This window comes from Pongo pygmaeus, chromosome 5 (genome assembly GCF_028885625.2).
Source record: "Pongo pygmaeus isolate AG05252 chromosome 5, NHGRI_mPonPyg2-v2.0_pri, whole genome shotgun sequence".
In the NCBI taxonomy this organism is placed as follows: Eukaryota; Metazoa; Chordata; class Mammalia; order Primates; family Hominidae; genus Pongo; species Pongo pygmaeus.
The window spans coordinates 150,414,044-150,435,989 of NC_072378.2; the positions used below are offsets into that span (position 1 = coordinate 150,414,044).

General features: G+C 49.6%; 1 protein-coding gene and 1 pseudogene across 2 annotated transcripts; both read left to right on the forward strand.

Annotated features, from left to right (window-relative positions):
• The first annotated feature begins 6,687 nt into the window (after nucleotides 1-6,687).
• Nucleotides 6,688-16,700, forward strand: ULBP1 (UL16 binding protein 1). 2 transcript variants are annotated; one of them, XM_054492893.2, is made up of 4 exons: nucleotides 6,688-6,826; nucleotides 11,591-11,854; nucleotides 12,070-12,345; nucleotides 14,363-16,700. In XM_054492893.2, exons 1-4 carry the CDS (start codon nucleotides 6,742-6,744, stop codon nucleotides 14,371-14,373), a joined length of 636 nt encoding a protein of 211 aa, XP_054348868.1. In that variant the 5' UTR covers nucleotides 6,688-6,741; the 3' UTR covers nucleotides 14,374-16,700. The 2 variants fall into 2 exon arrangements, with proteins under 2 accessions (XP_054348868.1, XP_054348867.1); XM_054492892.2 differs by lacking the exon at nucleotides 14,363-16,700 and adding an exon at nucleotides 13,003-13,130.
• Nucleotides 16,701-20,802: 4,102 nt separating this feature from the next.
• LOC129038773 (transcription factor BTF3-like) lies at nucleotides 20,803-21,322 on the forward strand (annotated as a pseudogene).
• The last annotated feature ends 624 nt before the right edge of the window (nucleotides 21,323-21,946 follow it).

Sequence of the window (21,946 nt, forward strand, 5' to 3'; positions counted from 1 at the left end):
AACAGTCAGTTTTGCTGTTTCTAGGCAAAAAAATGCTCGTATCACAAGTAAATGTCTAGGCATCCCAGGAGATTTCTCTGGTAATGTATATTTTCATTACTCAGTTCCACTCTTAAAGGTACAATTCTCCTGACTTTTTAATGTTTTCCTGGGGTGCCATCCTGTATGTTAAATCCGAAATTGATGCTTTCTTCTCAAAGGCAGTGTTACCATAATTCACACCATTTAGATATATTATAAAAAGTGTTTAAATCTATTCAACATTGTTCATTAAGCTTCTGTCAGAATCATAAAAATATCTTGTCATGTCTGATTAATTCAACTGAGTTCAGTTTTGAAACAGTACTGCTGTTCTACAATGTGCTATTTATTGTTTAAGCCTAGAATTCATTAGTGTTTCCAATCATTGAAAGAGAAGGAGTATTTTACTAAGATATCTATCAAAATTATAATAAATTTAAGACTGTGGGCCGATTTTATGAAACCTATAAAATATAGAAATGATAGGAAGTAAAAATGAATTTAATAGAGTCCTAGAATTCATTTTGTCTAAAAGCCAATGTTCAGTGAAAACATTGTTGTTTTTCTCTTCTGCAAACCTGAAGCAAGTAAAGCTAGAAATGTGATTTTCTACAGAACTGACAGGTTGGTAAGATGATACATGACTGAAGTAATATCGTTCATCTGTTTAACATTTATAGCCTGGGAACATGCCTTATGATATGGCCAAATGCCTACATGTTTCAATATACTCCTAAAGATAAGAGACTTTAAGCTCCTATGTTCACAAAGGAGTATTGTCTGTAAATTATATCTCAGTAAGTTTAATATTTATGAAAGGTGGTAGGAGAGAAGACTAACAGTAGCTGAATAAGAGAAAAACAATAAGCTTGTCCAATCTACAAGTGCATCTATGAAAAGGTAGGTTAAAGTAGAAACCATTCTCCACCTCCTTGAGACTGCGACTAACAGCCTAGAACAGTACAAATCCACTGGATGAAGACAGGAAATAAGGTCAGGCTTCTGGCTCCCTCACCCAAATTACCCCAGAGAAACAATGGAAGGAAGAAGGAAACACTTGGCCAACAGACTACACAACAGCAACCCTGGTTGCAAGATAACAACGGAGTATTCTTTCTAAAATATGAAGGAAAAGAACTTGAGCCTAGAGTTTTTTATCCAGTCAAATTCTCATTTAAATAGGAAGGTATCTTTTCTTTTGCAGTCATAACAAATTGCCACATACTTACCTGCTTAAATCAGTACATCTTTATTATCTCACAGTCCTCTAGGTTGCAAGTCTGAGATGGCTTGATTGGTTTCTCGGTTCCCAGTTCCTCAAGGTCAAGGTCAAGGTCAAGATCAAGGTGTCCACCCGCTGGGCTCTGATTGGGAGGTTCTGGGAAGCATCTGCTTCCAAGTGCACTCAGGTTGCTGGCAGAATCCAGTCCTTGGACCTGTGGGACTGAGATCCCAGCTTCCCTGCTGGCTGTCAGCTGCAGCCCTTCCCTAACTCCCAGAGGCCCCTCTTCAGTCTTGCTCATGGCCCCCACATCTCACAGCCAGCAGCAGTGCATGGAATCCTTCTCATGCTTAGAATCTCTCTGACATTGGACGCATCTTTCTTGGCTCCAGCCTGAGAAAATTCTCTGCTTTTTAGAGCTCATGTCATGGCACTGGGCCCACTCAGAGAATCCAGGAAAATCTCTCTATTTTAAGGTCAACTGATTAGTAACTTTAATTATGACTGGGCAGAGCCTAGACTAGCAGTGCCTAGACTCACAGTACCTAGACTAGCGGTGCCTAGACGAGGAGCAGCTGGTTTCTCTAGGCTCCTCACCCCTTATTCTCTCCATCCCCTTCTTCCTGACCCCCTTTCCTTTCCCATTTCCATTCCCATTTTCATAATCATTTCTTCTTTGCTTAAAATACTGGATTTTCCTGCTGCTGGTACGCACCAGGCTCAAACAAACAGGCTAAGACAGCAGCTAGTTGTCCTATCATCAGTGTTTTCTAGAACATATCGTTCTAGAAAAGTTACAGGAAACTTGAGGGGGCAGCTTCCGAATCCTGCCCACTACGGTGTATCAGAAATATTCAAAACGTAGAAAACTTGAAGGATATTTGCCTCTTAAAGATCCAAGTTGGAAATAGTTTACAGGAAGGTACCTCAATAGCAAGAGAAACACAGGAGATACAAGAAGAGAACCGAGGAGGACAAGTGACCAAGGAATCTATTCCAGATTACTGTTATCTCACAACAAGGGGAAATGTGAAGTTGGGATCACAGAAACAAAGAAGTGTAGCTAAGAATAACCGAGAATTACAGCTAGGAAAGCTCTCAGGAAAATGGGGCTGGAGGTGGCACAGAAAAGGGAAAGGAAAACATGCTGAGACTTCTAAAATTAGGAATAAAACAAAACCAATAATACCAATAAATGTGACACGTATTGGTATGAGTCATAGGTTAAGGGTGGCCACCCTGAGAAGAAAACTAGAATGTATAACTTCTAAACCAACAGAAAAAAACCCTCAGTATACTAAACGGAACACAGGTACGGAGGGGAAATGCCAGCATTAAAAAACGCAATAAATACATGTGGACCACGCACAGTGGCTCACGCCTGTAATCCCTGCACTTTGGGAGGCCGAGGTGGGAGGATCGCTTGAGCTCAGGAGTTCAAGTCCAGCCTGGGCAATATAGGCAGACACCATCTCTACAAACACAGAAAATTAGCCCAGTGGGTGGCGCATGCTTGTAGTCCTGGCTACTCAGAGGCTGAGGCAGTAAGATGGCCTGAGCCCAGGAGTTAGAGGCTGCAGTGAGCTGTGACTACGCCACTGCACTCCAGCCTGGACAACAGAGGAAGACCCCATATCTTAAACAAACAAAAAAGATGGCATAGCTAAATCCTAAACAGTAATAATTACAATAAAGGTGAATTGCTAAACTCGTCACATAAATCACTGAAACTCCCAGGTTGGATTTTAAAATATCAAATAATATACACTATTTTCAAAAGGCAATGTTAAATGTAAAGCTTAAAAATGGAAGGTATCTGCCAAGAAAGGCTACTTTGTTTGTTCATTTGTTTCTTTTAGCGACTACAATATGCTTTATTGTTCTTGAAAGGGCTCAGGGTTTGGCTTTAAATCAGGCTGCACGCTTTTCATCAGTTCCACATCTCTCTCCCCATGCCAAGCTGGCTCCAGCTAGCAATGCCACATTAAATTCCAAGGAGACCTTTAGAAACTTCCAGAAGCCTCCCCTCCTCCTGAACCCCCACCCCTGCAGTCCAAGATCTCCCATGTTGGCCCACGACCCCTGCTTAGGGTCCAGCCTGGAACTCACCAATCCGACTCACTCCGGACCAGCCTGGTAGCAGGAATAGAGGCTGGAGGCAAACACCCAACTCTGCGCCAGCACCTGTGCCACTGGGGACCTGGAGCCCAGGGCATGACATGCTTGGAGGAAGCAGAGGGCCCCTGTGTGAGTCACCCCGGCCCTCAAGGCTGTCACAGCTCCAGTGGCCCCACCCCGCCCACTTGCAACTCCAGGCCATGGGTCCGGAAATGCCTGGATTCTTGCTCCCTCTCAGACCCCAACCCTTTTTTTCTCCTTCTCTTTCCTCCTGGCCCCCTTATCTTTTCCCATTTCCATTCCCGCTTTCAGACTTGTTCCTTCTTTCTTTAAAACACAGATTTTCCTCTGGGTACTGTGGCTAACGCCTGTAATCCCAGCACTTTGGGAGTCCGAGGCGGGCGGATCACGAAGTCAGGAGTTCAAGACCAGCCTGGCCAACATAGTGAAACCCCGTCTCTACTAAACATACAAAAAAATTAGCCAGGTGTGTTGATGGGCACCTGTAATCCTAGCTACTTGGGAGGCTGAGGCAGGAGGATCGCTTGAACCTGGGAGGTGGAGGTTGCAGTGAGCCGACATTGCGCAACTGCACACCAGCCCCTGCGACTGTGAGAGACTCTTGTCTAAAAAAAAAAAAAAAAAAAAAAAAAAAAGGCAAGATTCGTTTGGCCCTGGTGCACTCTAGGCTCAATCAAACCAGCTGAAGTCCATCATTACGCTGTCCATCATTATGCTATGTTTTCTAGAAGATTCTATCCTGATGAAGCACCCCCAGACTGGTTGAAAACCAAGTTACTCTTCCTTGGAAAATCTTTGTGGACACCCAGGTGGGCATTCAAATTTCCAAGTCTTGGCCAGTTTCAGTGGCTCACACCTGTAATCCCAGCACTTTGGGAGGCCGAGGCAGGTGGATCGCCTGAGGCCAGGAGTTTAAGACCAGCCTGGCCAACATGGTGAGACCCTGTCTCTACTAAAATTGCAAAAATTAGTTGGGCACAGTGGCAGGCCCTGTAATCCTAGCTACTCGGGAGGCTGAGTTAAAAGAATCGCTTCAACCCGGGAGGAGGCGGTTGCACTGAACTGAGATCATCCCACTTCACTCCAGCCTGGGCGACAGAGTAAGACTCAGTCTCAAGAAAAAAAAAAAAAGGCAAAAAAAATTCCCAACTTGTGCCAGGATGCTGCCACCTTCAGGCCGCTGGGGGTTACAACCTCCACTCCAGCTCCCCTCTGCACCTGTGCTTTTCCTCTGAGCCCCATTCATTCCCACAACTGTCTCATTCATTGACTGGTTCACTCAGCCTCCAAACAACCTTAAATCACGTCAGGCTCACCAGCTGATGGAGAGAAAAATCATCCTCTGTGGGTCTGAAAAACGTGTCTGAGTCCTGATGGTGGGTCTTGCTTTCATTTCCACCCCCTCACAGCACACTCAGGGCCATGAAGAGGCCACCGCCTGGGCCCAGCTCCAGCTCTCCTCAGGGTAGGCCTGGCATTTGCTGACTTCAGGGAGGGCGGCAGGGCTCACAACTGAAATAGGAGACCTGCCCTTGGTTCTTAGCATGTGCAAGGACAGGGTTCCTTGTAGAATCTGCTCATTTCATCTGTCTGTATAGCATTTGTCATTTTCCACATGCGGACATCCATGCCCAGAAAGCTGAAGAACCTTGCACAGGCATATTCAGCCACCATATCAGCTGACTTCCATGTCTGAATGGATGATCTCTAGATCCTGGCCATTGCAACAACCTTTGGGCCACTTCTATGCCCATCCTGGGCAGGCCTGAGTCTAGTGGCCAGATGCCTGCAGCAGGGGTGAGGCAGGAGGGCCCAGGTGTGCACACAGGCCCCTCCTCCTGTCACCTGGCTGTCCTGCTTAGGGCTTTCCTGCCAGCCTCCTTCTGCCTTCCTCCTGTTCCCCCAGTCACTGGCCCAGGTCACCCAGCCTCAGGAGTGGTGCTTCCAGGGACTTCCCAGTGGCCTCCTCCCAGGACTAACCTGGGCTCCTGCCCCTAGCCCTGTATGTGGGAGGCTCTTCTCACACACAGATCCCCAGACCCACCAAGCTATTCCCCTCCCAAATCTGAGAACTGCCCAGTTGTCCTCCAGACCACCCTTCACATAGCCCCTCCTGGACAGAGGCTCTAGTGCATCAGGCCAGAACCTTTTGGCTCTTGTGTCCCTGCTCAGTCACAGATGGCTACCATCCCATCTCCCTGTCCCGAAGCAGTCAGGTCCTGGGCTTGGTCCAGGCCTCCTCCCCTTTCCCACAGCCTCAGGACCCTGGGGATTGATGGTCACCAGGTGAAGGTCTCCCCACATGAAGACTGTGTGGAGTGGGAGATCTGTGCCTATTTTTCTCATTCATTAGGGAACGGGCTGAGTGGCTGGGGGTAGAGTGGGACTCAGGGGCTCTGCCCAGTCCTTACCCAGGCTAAGCCCTTCCTTGCGGCCAAGGGCCACTGGGCCCCCCACCTCCCTCTGGTTTCTACCCACAGATCTAGATGGTTTCATGGTGACTGAGAGGAGGATGCACTCGGGTTGCCCCTTTGAGGATGGCTGTAGGGACCATCCAGGGACTGAGCTGAGGTGTGGATACAGCCACGGATTTGGGTGTTGTTAGACACAGAAGAGTGTGTAGCAAAGTGAGCCCCACGCATGCGTAGACCCCTCCCTCGGCTTCTGCTCTCCATGGAAACACAATTGATCACATCAAGATTGATCACGGTAGCCCTCTACGGCTTTCTTTTTTTTTTTTTTTTTTTTTCCAGAAGTTATAAAGGGATATAGAATATACTCAAAGACCACCTCATGCTTTTAGTGGAGAGGCAAAGAAGGTCCACTCCGGACTGGGGAAGCGGCTGCGCCCTGGACGGGGAGGGGCGGGGACTCCGCGACTGCAGGCGGAGGGAGGGCGGGTGTCGCTGGCGCAGGCGGTGACAGGGTGACACCGCCGCCACTGAGTATTCCTGTGCAAGTTTCTTCACCTTCCTGTGCATCAGTGTTTACATTGGGGTAATGATAAATGCTGTGTTGACAAATTATGTGATGGGGCCATGGAAGGAACCGCTTCCTGGCCCGCTCTGGGTCCGCGCACGCCGCTATCAAGCCGCGGGGGCGGGTTGGAGGGGAAGTTGCGTCAGCCGGGCGGCTGTCAGAAGACAAGCCTGCGGCGTCACGGGGTGGAGCATCCCCAAAAAGGGCATGCCTAGGATCCCGCCGAGTGGATCCCAGCCCGCGGCGGGGCGGGGTGCTGCGAAGCGGGGCGGGGCGTGCTGCGCGGGGTTTATAAATAGCCGGCCTGGGAGCCCCGAAGCGATTCATCCGCCAGTCTCCACTTCTACCGCGCCTCCAGTCCACGGAGCTCCAGGTCTACAATGGCAGCGGCCGCCAGCCCCGCGTTCCTTCTGTGCCTCCCGCTTCTGCACCTGCTGTCTGGCTGGTCCCGGGCGGGGCGGGTCGGTGAGTTCAGGGATGTAGCCTAAGCAGGGCGGGGGCCAAACCTGGGAGGTTGTGGACTGCAGCGGGTTTCAGAGGAGGGGAGGCTTCTGGAAGGACCGGCGCGATCTCCCCGAACATCGCGGTCTCCCCGAACGTCGCGGTCCCTCCGAACGTCGCGGTCTCCCCGAACATCGCGGTCCCCCCAAACATCGCTGTTTCCCCGAACATTGCGCGATCTCCCCGAACATCGTGATCTCCCCAAACATGCCCAGCTGAAGGCACTCAGTTCCCCTCCACGGCTCCTTTCCGCCGGGTCCGCTTCCTGCGGCTGCTGCTTGCCCCGCAGGCCAGGAGGCTTCTGGAAGGACAGGTGCTATCTCCCCGAACATCGTGGTCTCCCCGAACAACGCAGCCTCTCCGAACATCGCCCTCTCCCCGAGCAACGCGATCTCCCCGAACATCGCGGTCTCCCCGAAAATTGCGATCTCCCCGAACATTGCCGTCTCCCCGAACATCCCGATCTCCCCGAAGACGCCCGGCTGAAGGCACTCAGTTCCCCTCCACGGCTCCTTTCCGCCGGGTCTGATTCCTGCGGCTGCTGCTTGCCCCGCAGGCCAGGAGGCTTCTGGTAGCACCGGCGCGTTCTACCTGAACATCGCGATCCCCCCGAACATCGCGATCCCCCCCGCACATCGCCGTCTCCTCGAACATCGCCGTCCCTCCGAGTAACGCGATCTCCCCGAACATCGCGGTCCCCCCGAACATCGCCGTCTCCCAGTACGCTGCGATCCCCCGAAACATTGCGATCTCCCCGAACATCGCGATCTCCCCGAACATGCCCGGCTGAAGGCACTCAGTTCCCCTCCGCGGCTCCTTTCCTCCGGGTCCACTTCCTGCGGCTGCTGCTTGCCCCATAGGCCAGGAGGCTTCTGGGTGGACCAGCCCGATCCCCCCGAACATCGCGGTCTCCCGGAACATTGCGATCTCTCCGAACATCGTTGTCTCCCCGAACGTGCCTGGCTGAAGGCACTCAGTTCCCCTCCGGGGCTCCTTTCCGCCGAGTCCGATTCCTGCAGCTGCTGCTAGCCCCGCAGTCCAGGGGGATTGTCAAAGAAGGCTGAAAAGGAATTGCAGGAGGGTGGAGGGGCCGAAGGGCTACAGAGGGCAAGGTGGGGCGGGGATCCCTGGTGCAGACCCGCAGCCCCACTCGCCCTAGGGAAGGAGAAACCAGATCCCCGAACCCTAGCTGGGGTCAGGACAGGGGTGAAGGGGAGTGCCACAGGGACGCGATCACAGACTGCCCCATCGGCCACAGCCCTGCTCTGCTCTGACCTGCTCTTCACCACACAAACCTTCCAGCACCCCCCAGGGCTCCCTGCCCTGGAACTCCCCCCTACACTTTGCTGCAGACACTCACCTGCACGCAGGGGCTCACCAGACACTTCCTACTCCTCCCCTCACCATTCACTTTCACCACCCAGGTCGCATCCTTTCACTCCCCATCTCAGCTCACCCCTGTCACCACACAGGCCTCCCTCACCTCCGCATCCAAGAAGGAGCCCTTAGCACCTCCCCCACCAACTAGCACTTTCTCCCCTTTTGCCTGAGGACACACCCCAGCAAACACACCCCAGCTTTCCACAAAACTTAGTGCAGGGGGGATGGGAAATACCATTTCCCCCAGGATGACCCTGGGAGCGCCCATGAGTAGAGGCGCCCACTTCTGCCCTAGGGTCCCAGACCCGCCTGTTCTTCCTACTGGGGAGACAGGGTTATATAGAATAGTCACTATGCAGACAGGAGTCAGCAAACCCTTTCTAGAAAGAAAAGGCTGAAGGCACTTTGGTCCTTGCTGGCCGTGAGTTCTCTGTCTGTGTGTCAAGTCCTGTCCCTTTGTAGAGCAACAGCAGGCAATGGCAACCTGCAAATAAAAGGGAGACCAGATGTGGACACTGTCCTAGGTTGCTGACCCCAGATGAGGGCACATGCTGTGTCCTGGCAATTGCTGCCCCATCCCCTAGGGTGTCATCTCCAAGTGGTGTAAATTGAAGAGTCACAGGTGTGTCTACCCCGCCTGTGGCTTCTGGGAGGTGTGGATGTGATGGATGTGAATGGAGGTTCCATGGTTCTGGGAGGTGCGGATGTGATGGATGTGAATGGAGGTTCCATGGTTCTGGGAGGTGCGGATGTGATGAATGTGAATGGAGGTTCCATGGTTCTGGGAGGTGTGGATGTGATGAATGTGAATGGAGGTTCCATGGTTCTGGGAGGTGTGGATGTGGTGGATGTGAATGGAGGTTCCATGGTTCTGGGAGGTGTGGATGTGATGGATGTGAATGGAGGTTCCATGGTTCTGGGAGGTGTGGATGTGATGGATGTGAATGGAGGTTCCACGGTTCTGGGAGGTGTGGATGTGATGGATGTGAATGGAGGTTCCATGGTTCTGGGAGGTGTGGATGTGATGGATGTGAACGGAGGTTCCATGGTTCTGGGAGGTGTGGATGTGATGGATGTGAACGGAGGTTCCATGGTTCTGGGAGGTGTGGATGTGATGGATGTGAATGGAGGTTCCATGGTTCTGGGAGGTGTGGATGTGATGAATGTGAATGGAGGTTCCATGGTTCTGGGCCTACTACCCCCCTCCTTTGCTGCTAGGTGGCATCATCGGTCCCTCAGGGCAATCAGGGACCCTCCCTGAAGCCTCAGGTGTGAGCTGAGGGTGAGGGAGTGCAGCCATGTGTTGTCCTGGGGACCCCAGCCAACTGCTTGTGCAGCTTCTTGGTTCGTTGTGGCCCTGCTCCTGCCCATCTCAGGAGACCCACCTGTGTCTTCTCACTGTGGGGCCTATCTTCCTAATGACCTAAACGGTGAGGAGCACACCCTGTGATGGGCAGTTCTGAGGCTGTATGGTCACTGCCCTCCCATAGCTGGAGGCCCATCTCCACAGGGGCCCAGGACCACCGCAGGAGCCACTTTTAAATGAGGGGATTTCGCTGCTGTGAGTGGCACAGCCTTGCTTCTGAGCACTAGGGGACCCTGTTGTGATTCTGCGGTTGGCAATTGCCATGAAATCCACATAGCACCTTTTCCAACCACACATGCCTCTGGGATCTTAGGGAGTCCAGGGTCAAATAGCCATATTGGTAGGTCCAGCGTCACCCCTCATCACAGTGTGTGTATGGCTGCATCCCAGCTACAAGAGCAGAGTTGAGTAGTGACAGGGGAGGTCATATGACCAGCACAACCTATAATAGTTACTACATTAACTACAAACACTATCCATTCCCAGTAGAAATCCAGGAAATGTGAAATTACCATCGAATGGGTCTATGATCCCAGCCTATCCCTCTAAGCTGGACCTGACACAGGTGTCCATCTGTTACTTTGCCCTAAATGCATCTCATGAGTAATAGGGGAGCAAGTTAATGCTTCAGGTCCCTGGGAGGAGGTGGGACCACACACTGTGTCCACTAGGAGTGTCTGGGTATTCGCCATTTCATGGCATACAGTTACCAGAATGAATGCCCATCTGGCTCTGTGGGGGGAGTCTGAAGGAGTCATTGCAGTTGCTGTGGGGTTGAAGGAGCCCACCAGGGCCTCTGGGCTCTCCTTCTAGTAATGGACTCTGGGTCTGAGATGTGGCTCAGTTCTCAAAGCTGGGCAAAGGAGCTCAGTTATTTCCTAGGGTGACTCCTTTCAGCCTCCAGGTCATCCATCCTTGCGTTTTGTCTTCGTTTGTTGTAATTATTTAAATCTAGCAGTATCTGGGTTGAGTTTCCATTTCTTTTGGATCCTTGACCCCTTTGTTCTATGAGCCATGGGCATACGTTTTTATGGCTGAGGTCCCCCACTGGCATTGTGACTTCTTTAATTATTTACATCATTGTACCCTCCTTCCTGCTGACAGTTGACGGCCTCCAGTTGAGATCTCTTATTTCAGGATTTTCCATCCCCATTACTACTGGGAGCCCATTTCAGGAACAGCATTTCCTACCCCCAGCCCCGGCCTTCAGCAACAGGCATCCCTGGGCTTCTTGATAGTCTGCTGCCTTCTCCTGGGGCCTTCTTTATATGCTGGGTAATCAGGAGTCCTCCAGGCTTCCCAGGAGCACAGAGGATGGACATTGTTCTGGATTTTCATACTGCAGCCACTCTGGCATGGGTGCTTCTCTGAGCCTTTTGCTTCTTTCCCTTACACCCTAATGTAGAAGTTCTGGGTTTTCCACTTCTTGCCCTGTGAACCATCCCTTTACAAGGTTCCAGGAATGCATGCTCATAGCAGATGGTGTCTTCACCGGGGCTTTGCCAACGTGTTAAATCATGTGCCCCATGACAGTAATCACTTGTTTATCTAAACTGAATTCTGCCCTCACCCCACCCACTGTGCTGGAGCATCCCAGGGCAGCCCCCACACCCTCTCCCACCTCCTGCAGGCCACATGGGCTGCTGCTGAGGGTCCTCCCCATCCAGGCCTTTTCCTGCCACAACAGGCCTGGCACCTCCACGACAAGGTCATGTGCTGACCGATGTGGGCACAAAGCAGGTGGGACATGTCTGGAGGGGACATGTGGTTTCATGGCTGTAGGAACCTTCCCCTCCATCTACTCAAGCAAGGGAGATGCTCTAGTCATTAACTAGTTTTCATGACAGTCCTGGCTGGGGCACATCTTGCTCTGCCAGCCCAGCCCCTCAGAGGCCTTCACTTGCAGTCACCATAAGGGGGAGGAGGGGATACAGGTTCCATTTCCCCCCACACCAATCCCCTCCTGTGTTTTTCTTCCACAGACACACACTGTCTTTGCTATGACTTCATCATCACTCCTAAGTCCAGACCTGAACCACAGCGGTGTGAAGTTCAAGGCCTGGTGGATGAAAGGCTTTTTCTTCACTATGACTGTGTTAATCACAAGGCCAAAGCCTTTGCTTCTCTGGGGAAGAAAGTCAATGTCACAAAAACCTGGGAAGAACAGACTGAAACCTTAAGAGACGTGGTGGATTTCCTTAAAGGGCAACTGCTTGACATTCAAGTGGAGAATTTAATACCCATTGGTAAGTTTAAAATGGCCGAGGGAGCAGACACAGTAGTAACTTAGAGTCATTTATTGATTTCATGTAAAAACTAAATCAGAAGTTTGTGTCACCCAAGAGGTTGAGGAGCATGTGCAGGATGCAGCAGAGAGAGCAAATCCATGAGCCAGGAAAGGAAGCAGGGTGGGGGCTCAGGCTTTGTCAAGATCAGAGCTGATCTCTTTGCAATGGGGCAGAGCCCCTCATTCTGCAGGCCAGGATGTCTTGTGAGCATGAAGCCCACGGACTCAGCAGAGGATCTTGGCAGTTCCTCTTCAATGGACAGAAGTTCCTCCTCTTTGACTCAAACAACAGAAAGTGGACAGCGCTTCATCCTAGAGCCAAGAAGATGAAAGAGAAGTGGGAGAAGAATAGGGATGTGACCATGTTCTTCCAGAAGATTTCAATGGGGGATTGTAAGATGTGGCTTGAAGAATTTTTGATGTACTGGGAACAAATGCTGGATCCAACAAGTAAGTGAGAGGGGGATAAAAGGAAGCTGTCTCGAGTTCAGATCTTAGCCGGTGTGTGTGTGTGAGTGCATGTGTGTGTGAGTGTTTGAGTGAGTATGAACATGACCTCTTCATGGGGGGCTCCTCCTGGGGGTGCTGGCATGCCTGTGCTCTCTCATCCTCCTCTCCCTTCTTCCTCCTGACTCCTCTTCCTCCCTGCACCTGCTTCTGCTCCACCCACTGTGCATTTCTCACCAGCCTCTAATCTGTGGGTGTCATAGTGTTTCCACATCTTTTTCATTAGTGTTCCTTCCTCCTAGAATCAGCTTTTCTTTCCTCTCCCCTCGTCTGTTTCTGTAAATCCATCAAAATCACCTCCAATGCCAGGGCCTAAGACCCTCCCCTCCCTGGCCCTGGGACATCACCTCCTCTTTCTCCACGGCAGGAGGGTGGACTGTGCTGTCACCTCACTTCCTTTAGCAGATGTGTGAGCTCCCTGAGGATAGGGGACACCCCCTCTCCCTTCCTACCCCAGGACCTGTCCCAGAGGTTGCCCCACAGCAGAGGGGGGACAAAAGGTCTGCCTTCCGGGATGACCTGGGGTGGCAGGAGCTGAGGAGGCATCCCCTAAGATTTCGGGTCTGGACAAGTGTTGTCACTCCTGTGTTTCCATTTTAGAACCACCCTCTCTGGCCCCAGGCACAACCCAAGCCAAAGCCATGGCCACCACCCTCAGTCCCTGGAGCCTTCTCATCATCTTCCTCTGCTTCATTTTAGCTGGCAGATGAGGAGAGTTGTTTAGAGCGACAGGTACTGTGGGCAATATTGGGAGGGGAGCAAGAGGCAGATGGGTGAGATGGGAGGATGTGGAAGGAGAATTCCCAGAGTCCCAGAGGCCGGGAACTTCTCATACTGACATTAGACAGGTGAATGAGACCTGGTGTCACCTGTTGGCAATGACCTGGGCAGCTCAACCTTGAGTTCTGATGGATTCTAACTGCCAGAGGCCAGAGGGAAAGAGAGGGACCCATACCAAGGCTCAAGGCCTGTTGAGCTTGAGAGGGTTTAACCAATTCAGGCTTGTTTCAGAGCAGGTTCCTATTTGGGAAGGGTAGTGGTGTGTGGCCTGCAGGCAGCAGGAACTCAGGCATGGGCAATCTGCACAGTAGGAGAGCAGCAGCATGGCTGCTTCACCTAGGATGTCAAGGGAAAGGGCATCCCTGGAGGAGGCTAAGAAGAGAGTGATCTGGGAGAATCCCAGAAGGAGGAGGTTGTGAGGGCCTTGGCCCACCCAGTTCCAAAGGCTGCATTCCCAGAGAAAGCAGCTCGGGTCCCAGCAGTTAAAGTGGAAGGTGAAGATTAGAGTGTGTCCAGACTGAGGTTCAGGAAAAGGCCAGGCCTCTTGGACCCATGGGAGTCCTTGCCGGGCCCTGGGGCGATGCTCCTGCCATTCTGCCTCCTGCACACTCCAGATCCTGAGCCAGCTGATGGCCCTGCCTGGAGCAGAGTGGACTCAGATAGGGCAGCTGAGCTGCTGCTGGAGTTCCATGCTCACCACTGAGCTTGGCCAGGAATGAATGGGACGGGGCAGGGACAGTCCCATTCAGAGCTATGGGTGCAGCTCCCAGGGTGAGGAAAGGCTGAGAGTGAAGGGGAAAGAAGGTGGTTTGCCTACAAGACCACCCAAGGCCAGGGAACATGGATAGAAAGACCTCTCTTTGGACAGGGCTCCCCCAGGTCCTCTAGACCCTTCTATGAGAAGGGGGAGCAGGCCCTCAGTGAGGGTGCAGACCCCTTATTACCAGCCTCAGTTCTGAGCCCCCCTGGGCTGTAACAGGACCTGGGCTGGCTCTGTGGTGTGGTGGAGGAGGGTGGAGGTTGGAACAGGCTACAGAGCCAAAGGTAGGGTTGGAGGGAAAAACATGTTCCTTATTTGGGGGAGAGGTTCCGAAATGGGGAGGGCCTGGGAGGGATCACCCAGGAGAACAGACCCAGGTTTTTCTCAGCCACTTAAACCAACACTTCATCTTTTCTCAAGGTGGAAGATGATGTCAAGAAGCCCTTGTTAGCCTGGTCTTGTCCCTCCTCTCCCTTCAGGGAGGCCGCCTGTCTACTCACCACTGTGCCTTTCTGGAAAGCAGGCATTCAAGCCTTAGCAAGCCCACAGGCCCCGGCAGATGATGAGGACATTGTAGACTCAACATCTCAGGCCACTCATTACCTTTGCTCATGATCCCAGCAGCCATTTTTCTTAACACCTTCTGCCACTTTCTCTCAGTGCTAATGGATGGAATTCCTGCACAAGTTTTAACTGAACAAGAAATCCCAGTAAAAGGCATTTTCTTTCTACTTCTTTGATTGTGGAAAAGCAGACACTTCTCTGAAGCATGACCTTATTCTTCCAAATGGTATTGCTAGTCAAATAGCATGCAGGACTTCACACCTCAGGGATCCTTTCGATGCACTGACCAGGAATTGTGATAATCCTTTTTATTTTTATGGCTTTTTACAGTCTCTCATTCTGTCAACCATACTGAAGTGAAGTGGCATAATCATCACTGACTGTAATCTCCAGCTCCTGGGCTCAAGTGATCCCCTAGACTCAGCCTCTAGAATAGCTGGGACTACAGACACATGCCACCAGGCCTGGCAAATTGTTTTATTTTTAGGTAGAGATAGGGTTTTCCTATGTTGCCCAGGATGGTCTTCAAATCTTGGTCTCAAGCAATCCTACCACCTTGGCGTCCCAGTGCTCTGGGATTACAGACATGAACCACAGCGCCTGTTTAGAAATTTTTATTTATTTAATATGAAAATATTACATTCATGATTATTTTATTTAGTAAATAAAATAATAGAGAGCCCAGAAATCAACGTGCACACCTACCGCCATCTACTCTTCAACAGAAATGGGCAATGTGGGAAAGACTCCCTATTCGAAAATTAGTGCTGGGATATCTGGCCAACCATATGCAGAATGAAACTGAACCCCTACTTCTCCCCATATATGTAAAATAACTCAATATGGATGAAAGATTTAAATGTAAGTACTAAAACTGTAAAAATCCTGGAATACAACCTAAGAAATACCAATGTGGACATAGGGCCTGGCAAAGATTTCATGAAGAAGGCACTAAAAACAATTGCAACAAAAACAAAAATTGACAAATGGGGCCTCATTAAACTAAAGAGCTTCTGCACAGAAAAAGAAACTAGCAACACAGTAAACAGACAGCCTGTAGAATGGGGAAAACTATTTGCAAACTCTGCATCTGATGAAGGTCCAATATCCAGAATCTACAAGGAACTTAAACAATTCAACAAGCAAGAAGAAAAAACCCAATTAAAATTGGGCAAAGACATGAACAGACACTTTTCAAAAGAAGACCTACAATTGGCCAACAAACATGAAAAAATGCTCGGTATCACTAATCATCAGATAAGTACAAATCAAAACCGCAATGAGTTACCATCTCTTACCAGTCACAAAGTCAGAGATGGTGGTGAGGGTGCAGAGAAAAAGAAACAGACACTGTTGGTGGGAAAGCAAACTTATTCAGCCGCTGTGGAAAGCAGTTTGGAGATTTCTCCAAGAACTTAAAATAGAACTACTATTCAATCCCGCAATCCCACTACTCGGGATATATCCACAGGAAAATAATTCATTTTATCAAAAAGACACCTGCACCAATATGTTCATTACAGTGCTATTCTCACCAGCAAGGACAGAGAATCAATCTAAGTGCCCAACGACAGTGAATTGAATGAAAAAAATGTGGTACATAGACACTATGGAAAACTGTGCAGCCATGAAACACAAGAAAATCATGTCGTTTTCAGCAACATGGATGGAACTAGAGGCTATTATCCTAAGCAACCTAATGCAAGAACAGAAAACCACATACTGCATGTTCCCATTTGAAAGTGGCAGCTAAACATTAAATTCACATGAACCACAGATGCTGGAGATCACCAGACGGGGGAGAGAGGAGGGGCACCTGGGCTGAAAAAACACCTGTTAGGTATCATGCTTACTGTTTGGGCGATGGGATCATTGGGACACCAAGCCTCAGCCTCCCAAATTCTAACCATGTAACAAACCTGTATATGTACTTTGTATTATATAGGTTGAAATTAAAGATGAATAAATAAAATAAAATGACACAAGGCCCAAAAAAATGGAGTTAACTGACCAGAGCGAGAGAACTCTGCACTATGAACCCAAACCCAGTTCAAAAAGATAAAATCCAGTCATTTAAGATAATCATAAATTGTATGATGATAATTGTATAAAAATTTGTATGATGCTGATTGTATAAAAATTATACATGAAAGTGCCAAAACCCTAAAATTAAACACTGTATAATGGAATTACAGATGAGTTCCATCTTGTTCTTTACACCCTCACTTTTTTTTCCATTTTCAAGTGACATTTTTGTTTATCCTCAGGAAATCCTTGCTGTCAGCCTTCTCCTTCTGCACCCACCTCCTCCTTTTCCAGTGTCCACCTCAGGCCTTCCTCTGGTCTGGGACTGTGGCTTCCTTGGCACCGAAGGCCCAAGAGTTGCATTCAGCCTCGGGAGAGAGGAGGATGCAGGGCAGGTTGTGGAGGTGGTCTCGGCATTGCAGAGGAACTTAACAGCTCGAGCACTCTATCTCAGACAGCTGCGTTTCTCCACCAGGTTAGCTACAACCAAGCCAACCTTGCCCTTTTCCTCGTTTTTTTCTAATACTTCCGAACTCGTACTTGAAAATTTATATTCTTCCTCCTAACATTTCTTTCTACTTCTTGTCTGCACAATATATGCTGATTTATTATGCCCAGAAAACACTGGACTCACCATGTCCATGACAGCTACAAGGCCACAGCTACAAGTCTCCACTTGCTGAAGGGGCACCAGGGACTTGGAGCCCTTCAAAAGCCCCTGCCCCAGAGAACTCTATTTGGCCTGTCTGGGACTCACTGGAAAAGCCCCATTCATTGGTTTTGTCATTGTTTCACCTGCTGAGGTCTCTCTCTAGGGGAAAAGCCAGATCCTCAGAGCATTGGCTAAAAGCAATCATTGCAACCGTACAACTCCACCGTTTGCATGTGGGGCAAACAAGAGGCTAGTGGGGGAAATCGAGAGAAAGATTTGGGGAATGAGATGAGCATAGAGGCTGGCACGTGCCCAGGGAGCACCTGAGAAGGCCACATCTCTGAACTTTGGCTGACCTGGAGGTTTTGTGCAGGCAGGAAGTGGAGCTGCAGTGGTGACATCAGCTGCCCGCCTGAGTGTGGCAGGGGCAGGAGTGCACCACGCACACAAAACCCTCCACACTGGGGAGAGACTCGCCGGCTCAAGGCATTGATGCAAACCTCTGTCCAACCTCACCTAACTGAGCAGAGACTTCAGGGTCCACCTGTGACAGGGAATACAGATGTTATAAGATCCATCCAGAAAGTCACTAAACATGCAGCAGCAACACACCTTGAAGAGAGGGGACATCTGATTCCCAGAGCTGTCACATTGTATTCTTGTAAATATTCAGTTTCATCTCAAAAAACCACAAGAGGTCCAAAGAAGCAGGGAAGGATCCCCAGACACAACCAAGAAACCAGTCCCTGGAAGTGTCCCCAAGGAAGCCCAGCCATTGGCCTTAGTGAGTTACTCACTGTCACTCCGAGGCAATGGCTGTCAAGGGGAGACTGTGTGGAGGAGGCTGTTCAGCTTCCTCATTTCCATGGAGACAGAACTCAGCAGAGGTGGTGCTAGAGACTGAATGTCTATGTGCCCCTAAACATAGTGCCTAATGTGTACTAGGAGAGGGAGGCTTTGATAGGTTATTAGGGTATGAGAGAAAAGCTCTCAAGAATGGGGCTGGCTGGCCAGGCCTGGTGGCTCACACCTGTAATCCTAGCACTTTCTGAGGCTGAGGGGGGTGGACCACTTGAGGTCAGGAGTTTGAGACCAGCCTTGCCAACATGGTGAAACCCCATTTCTGCTAAAAATACAAAAATTAGCTGTGCATAGTGGCAGGTGCCTGTAATCCCACTTACTCGGGAGGCTGAGGTAGGAGAATTGCTTCAACCTGGGAGACAGAGGTTGAAGTGAGCCAAGACCGCACCATTGTACTCCAGCCTGGGCAACAAGAGTGAAACTTTGTCAAGAAAAGAAGGAAGGAAGGAAGGAGGGAAGGAATGAAGGAAGGAAGGTAGGAAGAAAGGAAGGAAGGAAGGAAAGGGAAGGAAAGGAAGGAAAGAAGAAGGAAGGAAGGAAAAAGGAAAAAGGAAGGAAGGGAAAGAAAGAGAAAAGAAAACATGGAAGTAAATCTTTGTGACTTGGGGTTTGGCTAAGGCTGCTAAAGTAGTGTATGCTAAGGCAATATTGACAAAAGAAAAATAGTTTCATTTGACTTATTCTAAAGGTAAAACTTCTTTGCTTCAAAAAGAATGTCATTTAGAAAGTGAAAAGACAACTTACAGCATGAAAAAAATATGTGCAAATTATATACCTGGTAAGGGACTGGTATCCCGAATATATAAAGCACTCTTTACAACTCAATATTGTAAAGAGAAATAATGCAATATAAATATGTAGAAAGGTTTTGAATGATCATTTCTCCAGAGAAGTATACATTGGTCACTAAGCCCATGAAAAGAGGCTCAACATCAATAGCCATTAGGGAAATGCAAATCACAGCCACAAGAAGATGCCACCTCACACCTAGTAGGATGGCTGTCATCATAATCACAGTGAGGACATGGAGAGACTGGATCCTTCACCCCTGCCAGAGGCAGAGTGCAGGGAGATGGGGTTAGGGTGGAGTGTGGATGACAGTGTGGCCTGTGGGACTGTGATGGTGAATATTAGGTGTCCAGTGGATTGGATAAGGGATGCCTAGGTGGCTGGTAATGTACCCTTTCTGGGTGTGTCTGTCAGGGTGTTGCCAGAGGAGAATGACATTTGAGTCAGGGGACGGGGAGAGGAAGACTCCCATCAGTGTGGGTGGGCATGATACCATGGGTTGCCAGCTGGGCTAGAAGAGAGCTGGTGGGAGAGGGTGGGGTGACTGTTGGCGGAGCTCTCTGGCTTCTCTCTGCCTTCCCTGTGGGTTCTTGCTTCCTTCCTCCTTGAACATCAGACTGCAGGTTGTTTGGCCTTCCCTCCTCCTGACAGGTGACAGCCTCCACCTGGGATCAGCTGTTTCAGATCATTACTCCTGGGAGCCATTTAGGGAACAGCATTTCCTACCCCCAACCCTGGCCTTCAGCAACAGGTATCCCTGAGCTTCTTGACAGTCTGCTGCCTTCTCCCAGGGCCTTCTTTATATGCTGGGTAAACAAGAGTCCTCCAGGCTTCCCATGAGCATAGAGGATGGACATTGTTCTGGATTTTCACATTGACACCCCTCTGGCACGGGCACTTCTCTGAGCCTGTGATCCCTTCCTCTACGCCCTGCCTTAGAAGTTCTAGATTTTCTACTTCTTGCTCTGTGAACCATCCCTTTTCCAAGGTTTCAGGAATGCATCTCATAGCAGATGGGCAGCATCGCCAGGGGCTCTGCCAACGTGTTAAATCCTGTGACTATGACAATAATCTCTTTATTACACAAATTGGATTCTGTCCTCACCCTGCCCACTGTGCTGGAGCATCCCAGGGCAGCCCCCACACCCTCTCCCACCTCCTGCAGGCCACAGGGGCTGCTGAGGAAGATCCTCCTCATCCAGGCCTTTTCCTGCCACAGCAGGCCTGGCTGCTGACATGACAAGGTCATGTGCTGACCCACATGGGCAGAACCCAGGTGGGATATGTCTTGGGAGGACATGTGGTTTCATGGCTGCAGGGACCTTCCTCGCCTTGTACTCTAGCAAAGGAGACACTCTAGTCTTTAACTAGTTGACATGACAGTCCTGGCTGGGGCACATCTTGCTCTGCCAGCCCAGCCCCTCAGAGGCCTTCACTTGCAGTCACCATATGAGAGAGGAGGGTCTCAGGTTCCACTTCCCCCAACACCAACCCTCTCCTGTGTTTTTCTTCCACACACACACACTGTCTTTGCTATGACTTCATCGTCACTCCTAAGTTCAGACCTGAACCATGGTGGTGTGAAGTTCAAGATCAGGTGGATAAAAGGCCTTTTCTTCACTGTGACTGTGTTAGCCATAAGGCCAAAGCCTTTGCTTCTCTGGGGAAGAAAGTCAATGTCGCAAAAGCCTGGGAAGAACAGACTGAAACCCTAAGAGATGTGGTGGATTTCCTCAAAGAGCAACTGCCTGACATTCGAGTGGAGAATTGAATATCCAGTGGCAAGTTTAAAATGGCCCAGGACAGGAGGGAGCAGACACTATAATAGCTTAGAAGCCTTTAATATATTCATGCAAAAAATAAATCAGGTTGGCATCTGCGCGTGTGTGCCTAATCTCAGCTGGTCCAACTGAGACCACCTGAACACCAACCCTAGTCTCCCATGCAGCCCCTTATCCACTCCGACAAGATGAAAGAAACAATCATGAACCAGGAATAACTTGCCAAACTGCAGGCACAAGTGTGCACTGGTGGGAAAGGACCTGCTCGCAGAAAGAAGGTGGTTCATAGAACAGCCACAGCAGAAGATAAAAACTTTCAGTTCTCCTTAAAGAAGTTAGGGGTAAACAATATCTCTGGTATTGAAGAGGTGAATATGTTCACAAACCAAGGAACAGTGATCCACTTTAACAACACTGAAGTTCAGACATCTCTGGCAGGGAACACTTTCACCATTACAGGCCATGCTAAGACAAAGCAGCTGACAGAAATGCTACCCAGCATCTTAATCCAGCTTGGTGCAGACAGTCTGGCTAGTTTAAGGAGACTGGATGAAGCTCTGCCCAATCTGTGGATGGAACAGCACCACTTGCAACTGGAAAAGATGATGATGATGAAGTTCCAGATCTTGTGGAGAATTTTGATGAGGCTTCCAAGAATCAGGCAAACTGAATTGAGTCAACTTCTGAAGATAAAACTTGAAGAAGTTGCTAGGAACTGCTATTTTATATTATGACTGCTTTTTAAGAAATATTTGTTTATGGATGTGATAAAATCTAGGTCTCTAATACTTTTGAGCCCAAGCCCCTTGGACACTGAGCTCTTTTCAGTTTTTGCATTTACACAATTTATTCTTTGCAGCTAATTAAGCCAAAGAAGCCTGAGAATAAAGTTTGAAACAAAGGTTAATAATGTTCTTTGCCTAGCTAAAAAAATAAATTAATTAATTAAAAATAAACAAATAAATCAGGTTTATATCACTTAAGAGGTCAAGGAGCAAGGGCAGCAGACAGGAAAGGAAGCAGGGTGGGGCTCAGAATTTGTCAAGATCAGAGCTGATCTCTTTTCAAAGGGGCAGAGCCTCTCATGCTGCAGGCCAGGATGTCTTGTGAGCAGGAAGCCCACAGACACAGCAGAGGATCTTGGCAGTTCCTCTTCAATGGACAGAGGTTCCTCCTCTTTGACCCAAACAACAGAAAGTGGACAGTGCTTCATCCTGGAGCCAAGAAGATGAAAGAGAAGTGGGAGAAGAACAGGGATGTGACCATGTTCTTCCAGAAGATTTCACTGGGAGACGGAAACTTGGCTTGAGGAATTCTTGATACACTGGGGAA

Coding starts and splice junctions, on each gene's coding strand:
- ULBP1 (XM_054492892.2), top strand. CDS start 6,742: ATGGCAGCGGCCGCCAGCCCCGCGTTCCTTCTGTGCCTCCCGCTTCTG. Junction 11,855..12,069: donor GGAGAATTTAATACCCATTG/GTAAGTTTAAAA, acceptor GCAATGGGGCAG/AGCCCCTCATTCTGCAGGCC. Junction 12,346..13,002: donor ACAAATGCTGGATCCAACAA/GTAAGTGAGAGG, acceptor TTTCCATTTTAG/AACCACCCTCTCTGGCCCCA.